The following is a 17,808-nucleotide window of genomic DNA, read 5'->3' as shown; positions in this document are numbered from 1 at the left end:
CAAACAATTTGCGTGGAAACTATTTTTCCCTTGATTCCACACCATCTCTTATTTATTAAAAAAAATTTTCAAGCGAACTGCTTCCGAATGTCACGTTGCTGCACAACATTCAAAACTGCATGTCTTGCTTTCCTGCAGTGCACGGAAATATTTTTGCAGTGTTTATTTCCAAATGCAAAAGAGTAGAGCAACAACTCAACTCAGACCTTTCCGAAATTATACATTCCCATTTCTGTATATATTTGCATGTTTTAATGTAAGATCACTTCAGATGGACGGATTAAAGACTGGATGTTATTTTAGCCTTTACCATTGACAAACGTTCATAAGGGAGTTACTAAAACACAAAGAAGTCTAATGTATGTGAAGCTGATATAGTACCGATGTATTTTTAATTACTAGTGTGCTGTGTGTGCTGTTTAGTAAGATTTCTGAAACGGTTAAATACAGAGATCGTATGCTCTTTTTATTGGCATACAGTCACTACCCATTGAAGTGCATTTGTGTCAAAAAAATAATTTTCATATTTACAGGAAGTGACAGAATTCCAGTTGTTGGCAGAGTATATAAAGCTTTTCATACACAATCTTTTTTAATATTAGACAGAGAATAGAAAATCTGAACTGAAAATCAAACTCAATGCATCTTGGAAACTGTATTCCTCCATAGCTTTTCTTAACCTTAATTCTGGTTTCTCTCTCAGAAGACATCCTTCTAAGACATCCGAACCGTTACGCTACCTGCTCTTCAGAAAATCCTCACTTTTACCAAGAGCCAATACTGTACTGAGGTCGGATGAACACATTGTTATTTATATCCATACCAATTCAAGTAAAAGTAGTGTGTTGCAAATTATGCCTCATATTGCTAATAGGTATAAGTGCTTACGCTGTGTAAAAGGACTTAATTTGGGGAGGGTGTGTACGTTATTTATAACTGATTAACTAATTATTTATCTGTAACAGTGTTTTGGTAAACATGCATGTATTCACCAGCCATTAGCTTGCTTAATAAACATATAGTTAAAATGTGATTCTTTGCACCGAAGCATTTACTTCTGCATCTAGTTTATGAAAAAACCAAACCAACCAACCAAACAAACATTGGCAAAAATGCTGCATAGCTAAATGCTAATTTTAGTTAAACGGATTATCTGTTCATGAAGACATGCTTTGCCAGTTGCCTGTACTAGTGGATTTTTTCTTAGAAGATACAGCCACTACAGAGATCTTACTTTGATCTTAAGCCTTTTATCTTCTTCACAACTGGTATCATACCAGACCTTCTAGGCACAGATCTCCAATCTTTGCCTGAATTAATGTTCTCCTGTAACGGTCACTGGCCTAGGGTTGTGTATTGTTGGCATTTTTTTTTTAAACTAGTATTATTTCACACTCTTCTTAGTGCGGGTCTATTTCATACTCTTCTTGCTAACAGCAAAAGTTCATTTCCTGAAGGAGGTAATCGGTGACCTCTCTCACTTTATGGTGCTATTAAAACCAAAAATTTAGTTACTGTCTAATCAATGCATTAGCTTTACAGGAATCACAATTCTCGTAACACTAAGAAAAATAACCAGCTTTAATGTTTACTAAACACTTAATGCATGTGCCAGGATGTAAAGTCAATCTATTGTCAGTTTTCTTATGTGTACTGAGTGCCATTTATAAATATATTCCATAAAAACATCTAAAATACTGAGTCTTGTTCCTGTAATATCCCTAACATCCAGAAAGTTCTCTGTGAAAACTGGGTGAGGAATAGAGTTCCAGAGCTTGACACTGTCACACAAGATCAGTTAGTCGCACGTATTCCTAATGGGGTTCAGTCTGTTTAAGTATAGCTTGTATTACAGTGACCCATATTTTACACACACAGCATATATTACTTGCTAGTCCAAATGAAAAGGTTATTAAAAATCTATTACACATATCTGAAGAAAAAAATGTCTTTTCTTTGTTCTTCCACACCCCCCAATAATCTCATAATGTCCATGGATTACATTTTTTGACAAGTGTTTTACGTTAAAATCTTTTTCAAGTACTTTAAAAATTTGTTATACCAAAAAAAGCTGCCATTTTTTTTTTTTTAAAGTACCTTCTACAATTTAACACAAAATTCAGGTGCAAGAATTTTAAACAAAAAATGAACTAAAGAGCTTTATTGACATCACAGTACATTCAATAGTAATTTTAAGAACATTACAGCTGAAAGAGAATGGCCTGGTTTATATTCTTAATAAGCACTACCGTTCTTGAAAAAATGTGATACAAAGAAATCCTATTAGGTATTTAATTCTGAGCAGCATTTGGAAAAAATACACCTATTTACAGATAAAAAAAGGATTCTGGTTTCACCTACATAGCCACAATGTGCCTCTATAATGAGACAAGCCTTTTATAACTCATGGAATTTTTAAACATCATAGCACTGGTGCCATAAATTCCTCAGCGTTTACGACGAAGAGGAGTTGTTGATCTGAAAAATAAAGGAAAAGGGGCAAAAAGTTAATTGGAAAAAATAGAAGACCCCCAAACCCACACACACTTTAGGCTTAGTAATTAATAGTTTTAAAAGATTTTCCAAAGTTACTTTTGCCCAAGACAAAAAATTTAATAAATACCATACTTCATTAAAAAAAGTTCATATGCCGTACACATGAAGACGAATATCAAAAAGTTTTTAAAAAGTCAGACAAAATACTTAAAAAGTATACTACCTTGATCGTGACTTAGACTTGTGTTTGCGGCTTGCCTTCTTACCAGACCTTTGAGATTTCTCCATGGAGCATGACCGAATATGCTTCAATTTCTTCGCCTTCTTTTCTTTACTGCTTCCTGGTGATTCAGAACTACTCCTCACACTAGATTCGGAGCCTGACTGTTTTTTGCTCTCTTTGGTACACACTTTTTTGCTTTCTTGTCTGGAATCTTGTCTTATTATTTTCACACATATTGAATCACTGCGAGAGAAAGTTCTTTCGCTGTCTCTTTTTCTCTTTAATCTACTGTCATCGTGATTGCCAGCCTTACTTTCTTTTTCCTCTTTTTTGGGCTTCTCTTTTCTTTTCTCCTGATCTCGCTCCCTTTCCCTGTTCTTTTTTCTGTCTTTATCCACCCCCCCACCCTGCTCCTTCTTCCTTTCTTGATCCTTACCCTCACTTTTATGTTTGTGCCTATTTCCAGTGGGGCTTCTACGCTGCTCTTCAGTTTTACGTCTATCCCTGCTTCTGCTGCGGCTCGCACGGTTGGCTCGCCTGTCTCTTGAACGGCTGCTACTTCTACGTCTATCCCAGCTCCTCTCCCTCGAAGGACTCCGATTTCTTCGCCTCTCCCCTCTTTCAGCACTGCGATTTCTACTAGATCTTCTCCTTTCCCTTATTTTCTCCCTGCTCCTACTCCTCTCCCTCCTGTTTCTGTGGGAGTAACTCCTGCTTCTGCTCCGCCTAACTTTATGTGAAGGCGTCCTACTGCGACTGTGTCTCTTCTTCCTTTTAGGGGAGGAAGAAGGCGAAGAGCTGCGACTGCTGCCTGAGCTAGTGCTATAGGATGAACTAGACACGCTGCTGCTACTGCTGCTGCTTCTGCTGTTGCTGCTAGTGCTACCACTGCTAGAGCTTCTTGACCCGCTCCTTCCTGTCCTCTCTTTACCCTCCTTTTTGAGTTCTGCGTCAGGTGCGACTGTATTTGGAGATCTTTTCTTTTCATGAACCGTATCTCCTTCAATTTCTTTTGCCTCCTGCGATGCCGAGTTACTGTTTTGTTCTTTGCTGATAAATTCATTCATCTCTTTCGAAACTTTCTCATGTTGTAGCTTTTCTTCTGAAAAAAAAAAAAAAAAAAACCACAAAAGGAAAATGCAATTAATTTGGAGTAACGTGTCAATGATTTCCCTGCTGTTACTTTTTACAAAAACAAGCTTCCAAGCACCTTTCATAATACTTATAATTAATACACTGTCTGCCATCATCCCAACTACCTATCAAACAACTTGTTATTTTCCCCCTTTTTTTTTTTTTTAATAATTCTAGAAAAGCTGTCCTCCTAGTTTAGAAAAAGTGCACAACCCAGACACTTTTAAAAATCCTTGGTGTTACTTCATGTTTTAGTGGTTTAAGAAGTTCTCAAACAAATATCCTGGAGCACCAGAACTCCAGAATTTCATCTATACACACATACTTTTTCCTCCTGCAACCTTTCTACCCACCTGATTCTCCCCTCCTTCTCCTTCCTAAAACATTTCTCTAGCAGTACCGACACTTCCTGCCTGCCTTCCTGCCCCGTTCATCTGAGTTTGAGTAACCACTGGCCGGTCTGAAGAAGCTGTATTTCCCATCCAGCTGCATGGGTGGCCTCTCAGAACAAGGCCAGCTGTATCTCTCTGTTTTGTAGGCCTCACGACTCAAAAAAGTCTTAGAGGAGTACCCTCTGCTGTAGTGACGCATGTTTGTTTTTTGAAATAAAGTATCAGGTTTACGGTGTCTTCCAAGGATAACTTACGTTAGTCCTAAATGCTAACTCGCACACGCAATTTATATTTTTCCTTGCTTTCACCAGGTTTCATAGCAAATGAATTCAAAAGAAGGGAAGAATAGCATCAAAGAGGCACTTGTATGTAATTCTTTGCTTAAGACTCAGCTCAAAAGCTAAGACCACAGCATTTCATCCAGATAGGTGGGGAAGCTTTAAACAAAGTTCATGTCAGTTGAGATTATGTGTGTAAGCTTGGTAGTCAGCTAATACTATAAACAGGGTAAGAAGACAACAGAAGAATTAAAAATACAATTCTTGAAAGTAACATGAGTATCAGGCCAAGATTTTCAGATAGCAAAATAAAGAAATTCAGACTCTCAGAGCATTTTCCAGAGGTTTCCAACCTTAAAAACAGTTTTACTTATTTCTATTCAACGCAAGATCCTTTGCATCGCTGACCAAGTTTATCTCCCCTTCCCATTTTAAATTGAACCCAGAAAAAACCCCAAACTGACGTACAACATTTTAAGCCAAAAAACGGCCTTTTGATGCGGGCCATCGGTTCCTGAATTAACTCAGGGAATGAAACTGCATACGGAAACCCAAAGCGATCCAAATGGCAACTGATGGTCAAATCTAACCCAGAAAACCATCCTGCCTAGTCCCCAGTTTATTAGGTAATACGGGCAGAGGCCAGTGTATGTTAGAAGAAACTGTACTGTATATTAGAAATCTTCTGCCTTTCCTAAACATCACTACAAATGAGACCCGGCATTTAATGTTCTCTGGTATTTTGGATGTACAGAATCAGCTTCTTTACTCTAAATTTGTATTTCTGAAATTAGCCCCATGGAGATGTCCCCAGACTGACATCTGGCTTCCTGCACTAAGAAGACAGAGGTCACAGGCCACCACTCAGTCATTCTCCCCATGGCTATCCTTTTATGTATAGATCTTAGAACACTCAGCGAGAGACAGGATTATGGAAACCAAATGTTTAGCTAGTTCAGCCTTTTATTAAGGGATCCACATGTCTTATTGCTAGGCCTTTTAAAAGGGAGGAAAATCATCCATCCCAAAATAAGGAAAAAAGTATGCTATCGTAATATCAATTTCTCCTCCAGATTACGAGCTTAGATCACGACTTCTCACCCCAGTATTCATCTGTTGATCCAGACTGCTCTTCAGCAGTGCAAAGTAACTGTGATACCCTTTTGACCTACGTTATAGGTACAAAAGGACAAACCTTACCTTGTATGGAGAAGCAGACGTAAATCACAGATTTATTTTTATTTTTTTAAAATCAAGCCTGCCAACTTCTCAGAGGCTAAGTGTGAACTGACTGGGTTCAATAATCTTTCTCTGGTATTAGGTATAAAAACCCAGTTATGGAGATGCAGCATATGGAAACAAACCTCAATTACAACCAAGAACAGTGAGTTCAAAGAAACTTCAACCTCCCGCTGTACGTTCTGAAAAGCACACTGCTCAAGATTATGTAACAGAAAAGCACGTTTTTCAGACAATGTGAAATGTGCCTCAGAGTACAGAACTTGAAGGAATCGAGTTTATATGAACTGCTGTCTGCTGCAGAAAGGTGAAATTTGTCTCCCAGTCACAAATGAGATGATATTATTTTTTAAACTATACATTATACACAGACATTTATATAAAGTGGTACTAGTATTTATATAGTACAATATCTGTATCAGAGAAATATACGTACCACATCTGCTCTTTTAACACTTCAGTAGCATAGTTTATGGAAAACACTACATAGATTTTTTTTTTTTTTTTATTAGAAAGAAAAAAAGCAAACCTCATTTTGATCAAGTAGCTCAAACATCTTGTTAAAACTTAATTACTTAATTACAGAACCGTATTTATAAATTTGGCTTCCTATTTTTTGGCCTAAAATGCATTTTCTCTTCTACCAGTTTACATACACTAAGTAGTACGCTCCATTTACAGCAGCATAGTAAGAGGACATTATATGATTTACCTTCTAGCTGTTTTTCTAGTAGTAGTTGCTGTTCTCTCTCTTTTCTCCAAAATGCTTCCTGTTTTTGCCTGATTCTGTGTCGTAATTCCTCATCATCAGTATCAGATGATTCAGAGCCTCTGTCACTCCTCTCATCTTCACTGTCTCCTGATCCATAACCACCCAGTCCACCTGCGTGCATAAAGTCCAGTCTATCACGAGGAAAAATTAAGCTTTGTTCTTAATATTTCTGTGGGGCAGAGAGGAGAGTAACATTGCCCTTCCTTCACTTCCTCTTCTCTGAAGAAGTCACTTTATTCTGGTAAGTGCCAGAGTCGTTTGACTGGTGTGATCAAGGCCCCCATATCTGCATTGATGCTCACTGTCTGGTTCTACTCCTTCTGGAACAGCTCGTCTATTTTCGGCAAGCAATCACTGTGTTCATGGTACTTTTTCCATTGTATGGAAGGGCAAAAAAGCTCCCTGCGGAGATCGTAACAGTGCCTGCCTCTGTATCAGCAACCGGACAGAAAATGCCTGGGACCTTTCCCAGAAGACATCTCTGAAATGACTTCAGCCGCCTCCGTAGTCCAAGGCTACAGAAATTCTGAATGCCTTATCAATTTTTCTATATTGATTTAGAAAACACTGCTCTTTGACAGGTATGGAGATGGAACAGAAATGGACTGTCTTCTCCCCTAGGGATTTTAGTAACTACTGGACTGATAAGAAAGATAAAGTCAATTTAAACATCTGACATGGAGATATTTTACTTTCTTTCAGTCTGAGATTCTTACGAGCTTTATTGAGTTAGTTTTAAAACATGTGAATACTTGTGATGATAGCATTCAATCTAAGTCATCAGAATTCCACGTAAACAAACACATAACTGCTCACTGACACTGCTGTAGTATGTTTTAGATGATAAAAAGCATGTTGGGAAAGATCTGTCGCTGTTGTGTCTCAAGCTGGAATTTCAATCTCTTTTTCATCTGTTGTTTCTGGTAATATACGATATGGGAGCCTCTGTGCTTATGTAGCTTTTTCAATAAAACAATAATTCCAAATACTACAATATTTTTATTTGTAGACTTTCACATTACTCTTCTATCAACTTTCCCTTTTTGTTTGGATAGATCAAGATAGGAGAAAAATATAAAACAGTATTCCTCTCTGAAGACTGCAGTGTGCTTCTGCAACAATCATACTTTGAAAAGTAAATTCATCTAAAGATTTTATGTATTTTCAAAATTAGGGCAAGATTCTCATACACTAACTCACACTGACTAGTCCTTTACTCCAAAAACCATCCCACTTATATCAGTAGGATCACCTGTGGAACAAACAAAGGTGCTGATAAAGTTATCAGAAAGTGTCCCATACTCCTGGGCAATTAAAATCTAGTTTCAAAATGCAATTTCTAAAAATGCAAGGCAAGAGTGAAACTTCCCCTTTAAGCCCTCTCAAAAATAAGGAACATACTTACCGAGTCCAGTGAGGGAAGCCAGTGCACTGGACTGTGCCAGCTGTTTTGCAGGAGCTTTGTATCACATCAACAACAGGAACAACATGTTAACACAAATAGCCACGATTTCATAGTCATGAGTCTATGGTATTGTTAAATCTACTACTATTGCTGTTCTTTGGAGGGAGAGAAGAAACATTAAAAACGCATCATCCATTTAAAACCACTTCTAGATTTTCTGACCACGAAGATTTAGAATTTAACTGCAAATTAATAGTGAACAGAAAAAAAAACAGATATATACTCATAAATCACTTTCCAAGTTACAGCATCTGCACATAATTTTCAAATTTCAGTAGTTACATATTTAGATTAACTCAGTTACGCTAAAGAAATCTGTTCTGTAAGTACAATACATGTTAATAGTGAAAGCAAACAAATTACTAATTGAGGACTCAAAGTTTGTCTCTTCACTTCTGAACAGCTAAGAACTTGAGATAAAGATGGTAGCATTAAGAAACAGCTACAACTCAAGAGCCATTGACACACAGGTACCATTTTAACTAAAATGAATTGTATGAAAGAAATGGAATAACTGAGGTAACTCACAATACACTGCACAGGACAACAGTACATGATTACTGGATCTGAACTCTACCAAGTTGGATGCATTATACTGGAATTGTTCTTGGGGGGCAACTATGGAGGTTAAATGTTCTAGAGACATGCAAATATAGAATATTCACAGAAGAAACTAAAAAAAAAAAAACAAAACAAAAACAAAACAAAAACAAACCACCCCAAAAAACCTGGCATACCTTTAGTTGCTTTACGGTGAACATCTTTGGCCACGTAATAAATTTCTTCATTTGTCACATCTAATAGAATCTCTGTCAGCAGCATTTTTGTCAGCATCATCTGAAGAAAATTGTATACACAATTAAAGGCCAAAACCTCTTGAATAAATGCTGCATTCAAATTAGATCCATAGAGCTTCACTTCTCTCAATGGCTATGAAGATACTCTCCTGCAGATCTTATTTAACAATTTCTTTTAATAGACATGACTTAAAACCTAAGTCTGAAACTGTTTAAATTTGACCTGATTTCAAAACTTTCAGAACAGTTTGTGTTTTGACTGTGAACTGTACCCATGTGGTGCGTTACACACAGTCATCCAGGACACTAATTCCTAATGTCAAAGATGATACAACAAATGAATATGTAAATCAGAAATGTACTTGGACTGATCCCACTTATTCTTTCAAAAAACAAAGAGCACGTTTCTGTCTGGTATGCTGCTTCACTGATCCCAATCCTGCAAAAATCATCGGAGGTTACTTATCTAGGATTTTATTATTTCATATTTACTACAAAAATCGAAATGTTGGTAGCTAGTTCTCCAAGATGCTCAGTCCGGCTGTGTGTTTTACAAAAATACATTCATCAAACTTTTTAGAATTCAGGGCCCTCATTAGCAAGGTTTCAGTTGTGCCATTAGCATACAACTGTGATTTCAAAGTACACAGTTTCTGCAGACACAATGAAATTGTTGCTGGTCTACAACTTAGGCTTCTAGCACTTCCTTGCAAGAAAACATTTCTTAAATTTCCTTTCACAGGAACTGAGGTTGAAGCACAGATTTCAGATGGGTGCATTTAATCGCTAAGTTTTCAGGAATTTGACAAGTTAAGCCAAACCACAGTAATTATAGTAAATCAATGTAAAGATTACAGTCATTACATTCTTCCATGATTGTGCTAAATATGAGTTATGTAACCTATATCCTTGGCTAGATGAGAAAGACAGCATTATAGAGACATGCAAATATAACCCCACTTTACTGGATGGTATGTACCATACCTCTATTGACAGCATCAGGCAGAGAAAAGTGTTTTACTTTGCTATGCCCCAAAAATATGATCAAATTGACAGAAATACTTAGTGAGAACTACATTATTAATACCATTTGATACTCTTTTTCTTCTTCTGTCATTTCTGGTTCACTTTGCTCCTCTTGAGGAATCGGGGATGGACTCCTGCTAATTTTCCCAACACTTACAGCTTCTGTGTTTTCAGCATCTTCATCTTCCTCATCACTGTCCTACAAGAACAGTATCATACATTTCAGGAAAAACTTTGGTGTAAAACTCATTAGTTTCTATTTATGATAGTCAGTTTGATTTACTTTATACTGAAATCTGTACTACAGTTATCATAAAACTCTTTCTTTTCTCCCCTCCTAATAAACATGCAGGTACCTCTCTACCCACATGAAGTAAGTAAATACATAGTTGTCGGTTCACTGCCAGACAGGTACTCAGAACTGCAAACAAATGGGAACTGCTAAAGTGAAGGCAACACAAGGCTTCCTAAATGGGCTCAGTTTAGCAAATACACGTGTCTGAATTTGTTCAACTACTGATTCAGAATTCTAACCTTCAAAGACCATGTACGTTCCCAAAATACAGAAAAGCAAACAGCCCAATTTCATTGTTGTTTCTCTGCAACTACAGATCAAATAATATACTTTTACCTCGTAGACATTAACAACTTCCAAACACCAAGTAACTATCAACGAAGCAGCAGCAGCTTAACTATGCTTTAAGCAACAGAAACAAAGACATCACCGGGAATACAGAATCTCTCTTCTGAAGAGACCAAAAAGTTGACACTTTTCAGGAAATACAAACCTGAGCAAAGAGCAAACTCTTCTACTTACAAATTTACTTTTCTGAGGTAACCGTGGGCCATCCCCTTCTTCAGCCTCCTCACTTTCCTTTTTTTCTTTTTTAGACATCTGTGAACGTTGCTGCTCCATCCTCTCTTTTTCCAATTTTTTCTGTTTTTCTCGTTCCATCTTTTCTAGGCCCTCACGAATCCAGGCAGGCAGAGTTCTACGCTTCACAGCATCTACATAAGCAAGGTTTAGAGTTTTGTAAGACAAAAAAAACCTTCCCCCCTCCCCAACACCCTTCCCACCCCCCCCAAAAAAAAGGCAGCAAACCCTCCAACCCAATCCAAACAAGCCACACAACTGATTGTGGGGAAAAGCATTTACAATAGCTTTTTCTTTCCCTTCTTTTTTATTTTATTAAAAAAAAAAAAAAGTCTTCAAATTTCACAATTCTTTTCAAAACAGAGCTTTTATGTTTTTTCATTAAGGAGTGGTTAACATGTACCAATCTGTGGAGGCTCCTGCTTCACAGGCATCGCAATAGGTGAACGCTGTCGGTCTCTGAATGAGGGTCTTTCCCTTCGATTTTGAGGAGGTGCAGGAGGTGCTGGTGGACCTGGCGGCCCTGGTGGTCCTGGCTGCCAATAAGGTGGATGAAATCCACCTTGAGGTGGACCAAAAGCAGCCCCATGCTGAAAGAGTAATGCAGTTTATTTTTCTTCACATGTAACACTAAACACAGCATGTGCGCAAGTTGGTCTACAGAAATCCATGCAAGTAGGAATCCACGATTTCTAGGCTACTGAGATCTCTCAATCTCTTTTTCTGTGGTCCCCAAGAAACAAGTTTTCCTTACGTATTTAATGAGTAAAACTTAAGCAGGGATACCAATGAAGCTGAAAGGGCTTCAGCCAGTCTCCTTTCCTACCGTGCTAAACATTACACCCTATAACCACCACCTATCTCCAGCAGTTCCTCACCAGCTTATCATCAGAGCATGCAGTTAAATGAAGAGTACACAGAATTAAGGTTTAAAACCCTAGCTACGATAGCAGTCTTTCCTTCTAACTACAACATGAGGACAAAAATGAAAAGTTCAAGCTTTTATTACAACAGAACTTTGCACTGTGCACTTTCCAGTAATCATTCATAGATGTTATTAGTATGGCTGATTAAAATACTAAATGCATAAATATGCAAGTTTGGTACAGATTCTGGGTTCTGAGCGAGCTGTATACAATCCAAAAGTCACAAGTCTTGAGGGCGTACACAAGAGGTTTTTTTGTTTTAATATCTGCTGCCCAGAAATACCTAGTGAAACTATTTAAAAGGAAAGTGTTTAGGAAGAAAGTTATAGCAACAAATTTTTTTTTATTACATTCCATTGACTATCTATTTAAGTCACTAGTGGTAGAAGCACTCTTCCACTACAATTTCGGGCCAAGCATCATTCCGTTATTCACTGCAAAACAAGTTTTCTGCAGTACTTAAGAAAAATTAATTTTAAGAGTTGGTTCCACAATAGTAAACAAATTATAATAGTGTATTTGAAAATATTGGTTCACTTCCTAACAATATTGCTGAACAAGAGAATTAAATAATAGAGAAAAGCAGGTCAGAAAACAGAAACACATTTCTGCCTGTCTTCCCTTGGGTTTGTTTATGAACAGGAGGTGTTTTAACAGGTATATAGTTTGACATCTATATCAAGACTTTTGATAGAAAAATTCTGAAAGAAAAATACTGAAAATAGGGGAAAGATCCAAAACTTCTTTGCGTTTAAAGATTTGTGCAATGCCCCCTCCTATTATTAGTGCTAAAACCACCTACGGATTTATTATGCTATGCAGCTTCTATGCCAGAATGAAGAAAAAATTGGATGTGGATTTTTTTAGAAATACCATTGTTTATTCAAAGAATCACAGTAGATAGATATGGAAAAGATCAATGGATCATCCAGTCTATCTCCCTGCAAGTACAGGACTGTTCCCTATGGTACATTATCTAGTGTATTTAAGTATGTATTTCTGAACTTTTTTTTTTCCCCTCCTATTTTTTTTTTTTTTTTTTTTTAAACCACAACACTACATAATGTTAATTTATATACTGGAACACAGTGATTCATTTTAATACTGGAGACAACAGCAATTTCTCATTACTAGTATAGAAAGAAACCACCCTTTGGGCTCAGAACAGAACTGAAACCTCTAAAGTCTCTTCTGTAAAGTATCTGGTAAAAATGTATCTTAGCAGATAACAGATTCTGTAGATGTTTGTAGAACCGAAGAATGCAAGTCGCCGCTAGATGATATTAGAGGAACACATCCACGGAAGGGACTCTGCGCGTCTACAATATTAAAGCAACAAATATGTTTCACCTGATAGTCAAACTGGTTCACTGGCCCCATTGCAAAGTTATCGGGAGGTCCCCCAAAGTTGTGATTGTTCTGGTTAAATATATGCCTGTTGTCAGGAGCAAATTCCCCACTGTCCTGACTGTTGCTGTCTTCAGACGGAGGAACGATTTCCATTTGCCCTGGGGTTGGAGCCATCCACTGCTGATCTGGAGGTGGGTGAGGGGGTTGGTGAGGCATTCCCCATTCTGTTTAGGATTTACAATACAATTCAATACCAAGTTAGTATCATTTATATTAGTCACCAATCACCCACTGTTCTTCTATTTATCGTAAAGCTCCTCAAAGCAACACAGATGATACGAAGAATCATTAATCTACAGACTGCATTAAACTATCCCAGTAATTTCTTCAACTAAATGAAGGAAATACAAATAGCTGTAGCTGTACTACAACATGGCAGGGGCAGAACTGGACAGATAAAGAAACTGTATGTGATACTGAGTACACCACAGCACTTACAAATTGTGTAAACTGTTAAAGTCGTGCTCCTACTTCTCTATTTCTACATTGTTTTAACTTTCAAAGTAATGAGTTATTTTATACCTTTGTATAATACATTTAAAAGACCTGTTATCAAAAGCAAATGGTTTTGTGAGCAGCAGGATCATGGAAACCTATTTTCCAAGGTCTTACGTCTTGATAATGGCTGATTCCCTGGCTTCTCCAGTATCTAACAGAGGCCCCAGCATAAGCTACAGTCATAGCCAATTGTAACTTACTTTTGAGGGCTTAACAGAGTGAAAGGGTTTAAGGAATTAATTAATAGCTCATGTGGCCATAAGCTTTGTCTTCTTAGGAAATCAGTCTAGAAATTATTTCCACTATACAGGTATTTGTAGACTGTGACAGAATTAATACCTAGTCTCTCAGGTTAACTCCTACCTTCCATCCAGTCCTATAATAACTCTTTCCATTTGTTCTAAGTTTACTGTCCTTCCCATCTGCATTGTAATTGGATCCATTACTGTAGCAATTAAAAAGGCTTAATATAGCTTTTCTACTTGACTGTTCTTTTTTTCGTATGCTCAAAGATTGTATCATCCTGGTAGTTCATTTTACTCTGTCATCCTGGTAGTTCATTTTTAGCTGACTAACCAAATCTTCTTCCATAGTCAATACTCCTAAAGTAGTCTAAGGGACAGAACCTTTATCCTTTAAGTAAAGCTTACAAAAGCTGTTGTTCGTAAAGGTATGTGTTAACATTCGACACTATTTATACTCCCAGTTTACTTCAAGTCATCTCATTTGTAGGCTTGCAAGTTGCATGCAACAGATGCTGTTTTCACTTGTGGAACATTAATCGCTTCAAAATGAATTTCTTGCTAGTTTAGTTACTCAGTGGGTTTTCAGACTGCCATTTTGCTTTTTTATTAGTAGCGCATAAAGGACTTTTGGATCCAAAAAAGAAACTTGGAAGGATATGATGAAGCTTTGTAGAGAGAGAGTAAATATGTGAAGAGAACTTTGGCTAGCCATGCATGCTGTGATTTAGTTTGTCTGCTGTAACTACTTTTACACATTAAGAATGACATTGCCTAAATTAAGGGAAGCTGGGTCATATCTGCATCATCATGGTCTTTATAAGGTCCCAAAAAATTAGGAGAACAACATATCTGAATGATATACCCAATGATAACAAAATGCATTGGCACATTGTCTCCTGTTAACAAAAGGTGTTACATTATTCTCACTCCTAGATCTAAGATGTTTTCCTGTTCTGCATTTTCTGGGCGAGCCTGGCCACCAAACATTTATAATTATCAGCAAAATGTCTTCCTCGCTTTTGCCATTCTGTGACTATTTGCAAAAACTACCACTTAAGATATTATTCTCTTGCACTTCACAGATGAAAAAGCATAGGAGGAAGAACTCACCACCACAGATCATATGAAAAAAAAAAATAAAATTGTCCAATAATGACAGTGTTTCTGTGAAAGCCTCTACTTCGTATACAGAAATACAGCTAGAATACATTTTATGTACTGTCACATAATAAAGTTTAAATTCTTACATGTGCCTATGATAACTTATAGCCCAGGGCAGGTACATGAAACTTAAGTGAAACCTGGTGGCTACCTCCCTTTTGTTATGAACATTTAAGAACCACCAATGACCTTTTAAGCCCACTTTTATTAAACATTACACTTAAACAAATTTGAACAGTCACAGTGAAAACTGGAGGTGTTATTCTTTCAATCATTAACGGAATCAAGCATGAAATGCAGTTTTCACCAAGGCAACAGAAGGCATGTATGCAGGCTTACTACCTACCTTGCTTACACATTTCAAATTGCATTGTAGTGTGGTGACATAACAAACCTTTCAAAAAGAACTCCAGAAAGCTTCTTAGTGGAAAATACCTAATCTCTATCCTATGCTTCTTTCCAGTGTTATTTTATGAAGTTTTAAAAAGAAAATTAATTTTGGGCCAAAATTGAGGTTTTGAGGATGCTGAAAACAACTGAAAATAACTAACAGAAGTGTTCAGCCGACTTTAACTTACAGTAACTGAAAAATTACACAGATGATAATCAAATGTAAGTCAAAAAGGGCAAATACTAAGTATATGAAACACGCAACAAAAACCTATTTTACACACAGAATTTTGCACATCTCCTTTTTCAAGATTTTCAGACACCTAAAACCAGCATCTGCCAGTTAAACTGTGAACTCATTCTACATGTCAAAATCATGCCAGAAGCAGGTGTTACACTGTAAGAGAGGGCAAAAGATGCTCTTTAATTCTGAAGCATCTTGCTGCCTTCAGTGCTGCTGTTCCTAGTGCAGTGGGATAAGCAACAACACACATAAGATGTAAGAATGAGATCCAGTGAAATACATATATTACTGCAATTCACACTTTATCTTTCTACAATGTTCAGGGACAGAACAAATCTTTTGCATACATATATTATAAACCAAATTTATTTATTTATTTTATATAGAGATTACTGAGTGGTGTTACCAGACCCTCTGTGTCTGTACTGTTAACCCATTTTCTGGAACACGTGACTGGCAAGTAGTAGCTGTGATACTCAGTTTATTAGTTGATGCTACTGGTAGTTTTGCATCTTGAAACCTGAGGGACATGGCACATTCACCCCCAGAAATGTCTGACAGAAAATAAGATTTCATTGCATGGAAAAAAAAAAGGAATGAATGGGAAGAAAAACAAACCTGGCTGCCACATTCTGTTGAAGTTGGGATCCCCCTGAAAATTACTATGGTTGTTTGGACCAGACTCTATTCCTGAAATGTCCTGTCCATTTGGCATCATTCCTTGTTGTTCCACTACACTCTGTTGCCCTGAGGCTTCTCGCTGAGCAATCCATGCTTGAGCTAATGCAGCCCAGTCAATCTGGCCTAAAATAAACAGAGGAAATTTAAAAGGTTAGTATTCTCATGTTTGAAGTCTAACACTGTTTCTCACTTACATGTCTCATTGCTCAAGAGAAACAGGCAACATTTACCTTCAGCAAGTACCATGAGCACCATTAAAACTTATTCACAGTGTACAGTAAAACAAACTGAAAGCAAATGTCAGTGCACATACTTGCTGAAGTAGTTTCTCTGCATATGTTCAAAATGCCAGAAGGCAGACTATTTTAGGTTCACATTAGCACTCAATGGGTGGTAGCAGTACACTTTTTTCGTAAGTGAACAAATTTTGGTATCAACAAGAAATACAGACAGCCTCAAACTCTAAATTCATGAAGATTCAAGTTTAAGAAAGATACACAGTTAGAAAACTACATTTAGCAGCGTCTATTTTTTGTATAACCCCTGATTTCTGGAATGCTATTTTATGTTATAGTTCTCTTCCCCCCTTTTTTCCCTTTACTACCATTTCTACCAGTAAGTAAATAAATTGCACGCTCAGATGAGGACACTAGGATGTCTTCTGCTTATTATCAAGTCATGAAATCTCCCTAGTGAAGCTACAGAAACTGAAGTGATAGAAAGCAATATAAAACCAGTGTACCTGATCACTCTGCCCGAGTTTTAAACACACACCTCCACTCTCTTTATCCATTTCTGTATTTCTCTTGATATTTTGAATTGTTGTCACCTCACTCACAATTTAAGGATATATTATGTTCTATTGTTTAAAATGCTTTGGGAGTTTTGTTGGGGAAAAAAAGTCCAAACAAGAGATCATGTTCATCACTGCTGTAACCTAAAACAAATATCACACTAATCTTATAGTGAGAGCTTTCCTGCCTATACATCTGCATTAGTACTTCTGCCACAGAGGCAGGAATAAAAAGCAGATTTTCTCAAATAAGTGATTCAGCTTGGCTAAAGAACTGTCAGGGATACAGATTCTGTAAAAGTATATGAGGTCTAAATGTTATCTGTATGACTGGTAAAATGTTGATCATTTGTCCAGGATAACTCAGGTTGCTCACCTGTGTTTCATGTTAAATATTGTGTCAAAACATTTGGAATTGTGTATGTTTTCTATTTTTTCTAGTTCTTCAGAAAAGCATCATAAATGTATTATCTTGAGAGCAGCTACAAAAAAGCAACTATCAGTCATGCTCTGTAACAAAGATTCAAAAATTCAAATGACAACAGATAAAAAGAAAAATGAATCCACAAAGCTTTCTCTATACTTACTTGGATCTTGCTGGTGCTGAAATGACTGCATCCACTGCTGTTGGTTCAAAGGCCATTGCTGCCAAGGTTGTCCACCTTGATCCCACATCTTTTAAGTCTTTATATAGTCTATATTTCAACTAAAAATAATAGTTGTATGTTTAAATAGATGCCCATGAAATATCACATAACTGAAAC

General features: G+C 37.0%; 1 protein-coding gene across 3 annotated transcripts in view; it reads right to left on the bottom strand.

Moving 5' to 3' along the window:
* Nucleotides 1-2,132: 2,132 nt before the first annotated feature.
* The window catches only part of PNISR (PNN interacting serine and arginine rich protein), a 28,609-nt gene continuing 12,933 nt past the window's right edge, over nucleotides 2,133-17,808 (bottom strand). For 2 of the 3 annotated variants that reach the window (XM_042803627.1, XM_042803628.1), the window contains exons 2-12: nucleotides 17,632-17,750; nucleotides 16,189-16,374; nucleotides 12,973-13,196; nucleotides 11,100-11,286; nucleotides 10,640-10,830; nucleotides 9,884-10,021; nucleotides 8,737-8,836; nucleotides 7,940-7,993; nucleotides 6,475-6,645; nucleotides 2,720-3,821; nucleotides 2,133-2,478 (exon numbers count right to left, since the gene is read on the bottom strand). In XM_042803627.1, coding sequence (XP_042659561.1) covers nucleotides 2,448-2,478; nucleotides 2,720-3,821; nucleotides 6,475-6,645; nucleotides 7,940-7,993; nucleotides 8,737-8,836; nucleotides 9,884-10,021; nucleotides 10,640-10,830; nucleotides 11,100-11,286; nucleotides 12,973-13,196; nucleotides 16,189-16,374; nucleotides 17,632-17,719 — 2,472 coding nt within the window. In that variant the 5' untranslated portion in view covers nucleotides 17,720-17,750 and the 3' untranslated portion in view covers nucleotides 2,133-2,447. The remainder of the gene's footprint in view (nucleotides 2,479-2,719; nucleotides 3,822-6,474; nucleotides 6,646-7,939; nucleotides 7,994-8,736; nucleotides 8,837-9,883; nucleotides 10,022-10,639; nucleotides 10,831-11,099; nucleotides 11,287-12,972; nucleotides 13,197-16,188; nucleotides 16,375-17,631; nucleotides 17,751-17,808) is intronic. The other variant, XM_042803629.1, reaches the window with a different exon arrangement.

The sequence above is a fragment of the Tyto alba genome, unplaced genomic scaffold, assembly GCF_018691265.1.
Source record: "Tyto alba isolate M040663 unplaced genomic scaffold, T.alba_DEE_v4.0 Super-Scaffold_40, whole genome shotgun sequence".
In the NCBI taxonomy this organism is placed as follows: Eukaryota; Metazoa; Chordata; class Aves; order Strigiformes; family Tytonidae; genus Tyto; species Tyto alba.
The sequence above is the reverse complement of the archived record's forward strand: the minus strand, read 5'-3'. Positions and strand labels throughout refer to the sequence as shown.